This window comes from Charadrius vociferus, unplaced genomic scaffold (genome assembly GCF_000708025.1).
Source record: "Charadrius vociferus isolate BGI_N301 unplaced genomic scaffold, ASM70802v2 scaffold1116, whole genome shotgun sequence".
Lineage (NCBI taxonomy): Eukaryota > Metazoa > Chordata > Aves > Charadriiformes > Charadriidae > Charadrius > Charadrius vociferus.
The window spans coordinates 354,711-355,675 of NW_009648801.1; the positions used below are offsets into that span (position 1 = coordinate 354,711).

General features: G+C 58.7%; 2 protein-coding genes across 2 annotated transcripts in view; one reads left to right on the top strand and one right to left on the bottom strand.

Annotated features, from left to right (window-relative positions):
- RNF213 (ring finger protein 213) overlaps nt 1-846 on the bottom strand; it is a 76,706-nt gene extending 75,860 nt beyond the window's left edge. The window contains 2 exon segments of the mRNA XM_009886833.1: nt 461-546; nt 741-846. Of these exon segments, the coding sequence (XP_009885135.1) occupies nt 461-546; nt 741-846 (192 nt within the window).
- Nucleotide 847: 1 nt separating this feature from the next.
- SGSH (N-sulfoglucosamine sulfohydrolase) overlaps nt 848-965 on the top strand; it is a 4,353-nt gene continuing 4,235 nt past the window's right edge. The window contains exon 1 of the mRNA XM_009886835.1: nt 848-894. Within this exon, the coding sequence (XP_009885137.1) occupies nt 848-894 (47 nt within the window). The remainder of the gene's footprint in view (nt 895-965) is intronic.

Genomic DNA, 965 nt, shown 5'->3' on the forward strand with positions numbered 1-965 from the left:
GTGTGCCACCCGCATGTATCCAACCCCGACCCGCTGGTTCCTTGCGCAGCCTGACACCATCTCCCCCAGTCTCTGATTTTGGTTAACCACAAAGGAAACACTGCAGCCCCAGAAGAGCCGGAGGGCCTCGGGGCGCTGAGAGGGACCGGCAGAGCTGCAAACCCACGGTTCCAGGAGAATCACCCAGCACCTCCCACAAGTGACCAAATCTAACGTCCTGGTTTTACTGGTTGCCACCAGCTGGTCACAGCCAGAGGGTGCATTCGGCTTGGTCTGCTCAGAGCAGAGCACGCAGGGACCCACCAGAACTGCTGTCAGGGGTGACCTGTGCCCACTTTGGGGGTCATTCCTCCTGCACTGAGCGCATCGCCCAGCCCGGTGCTAAATATCCCAGTTCCACAGCACCGCCGGCTCCTGGAGAGAGCAAGCGAGGCATCCAGAGCAGAGCAGCAGACCCTACCTTGACCTGGTTGAAGCTAATGGTGATGGAAGCAGCCGATGTAAACCCTTTAATGACCGGGTAGGAAATGAAGTCCAGAAGGAAACCTGCACGGGACGGGCGGCAGTGAGCACACTGCTGGCCCCAGTGGGGAGCACAGGGTGTTTGCACGCACACAGAGCTGTCACGAGCATTAGCAGGACAACCTCAGTGTCTCGGAGAGCACAGGGGATGGGGGAACAATGACAGGATGTACAGTGATATCCTAAAAATACAACCATGTGTGGCAAGAGCATCTCACCGAGGTGCAGGAGCCCCATGGCCAGCTGGATGCAGCCAGAGAGGAAGGCGAGCAGGATGGCATAGACAGGCTCGTGGAACGCGTAAGAAGAGACAAGCAGCGACATGATGGCGGTGGGACCCAGCGTCACGTCCTTGGCGGTGCCCAGGAAGCAGTAGACAAAGCAGCCCATGAAGGAAGAGTAGAGGCCGTACTGCACGGGGACAAAAGCAGCGCCGACGCAAC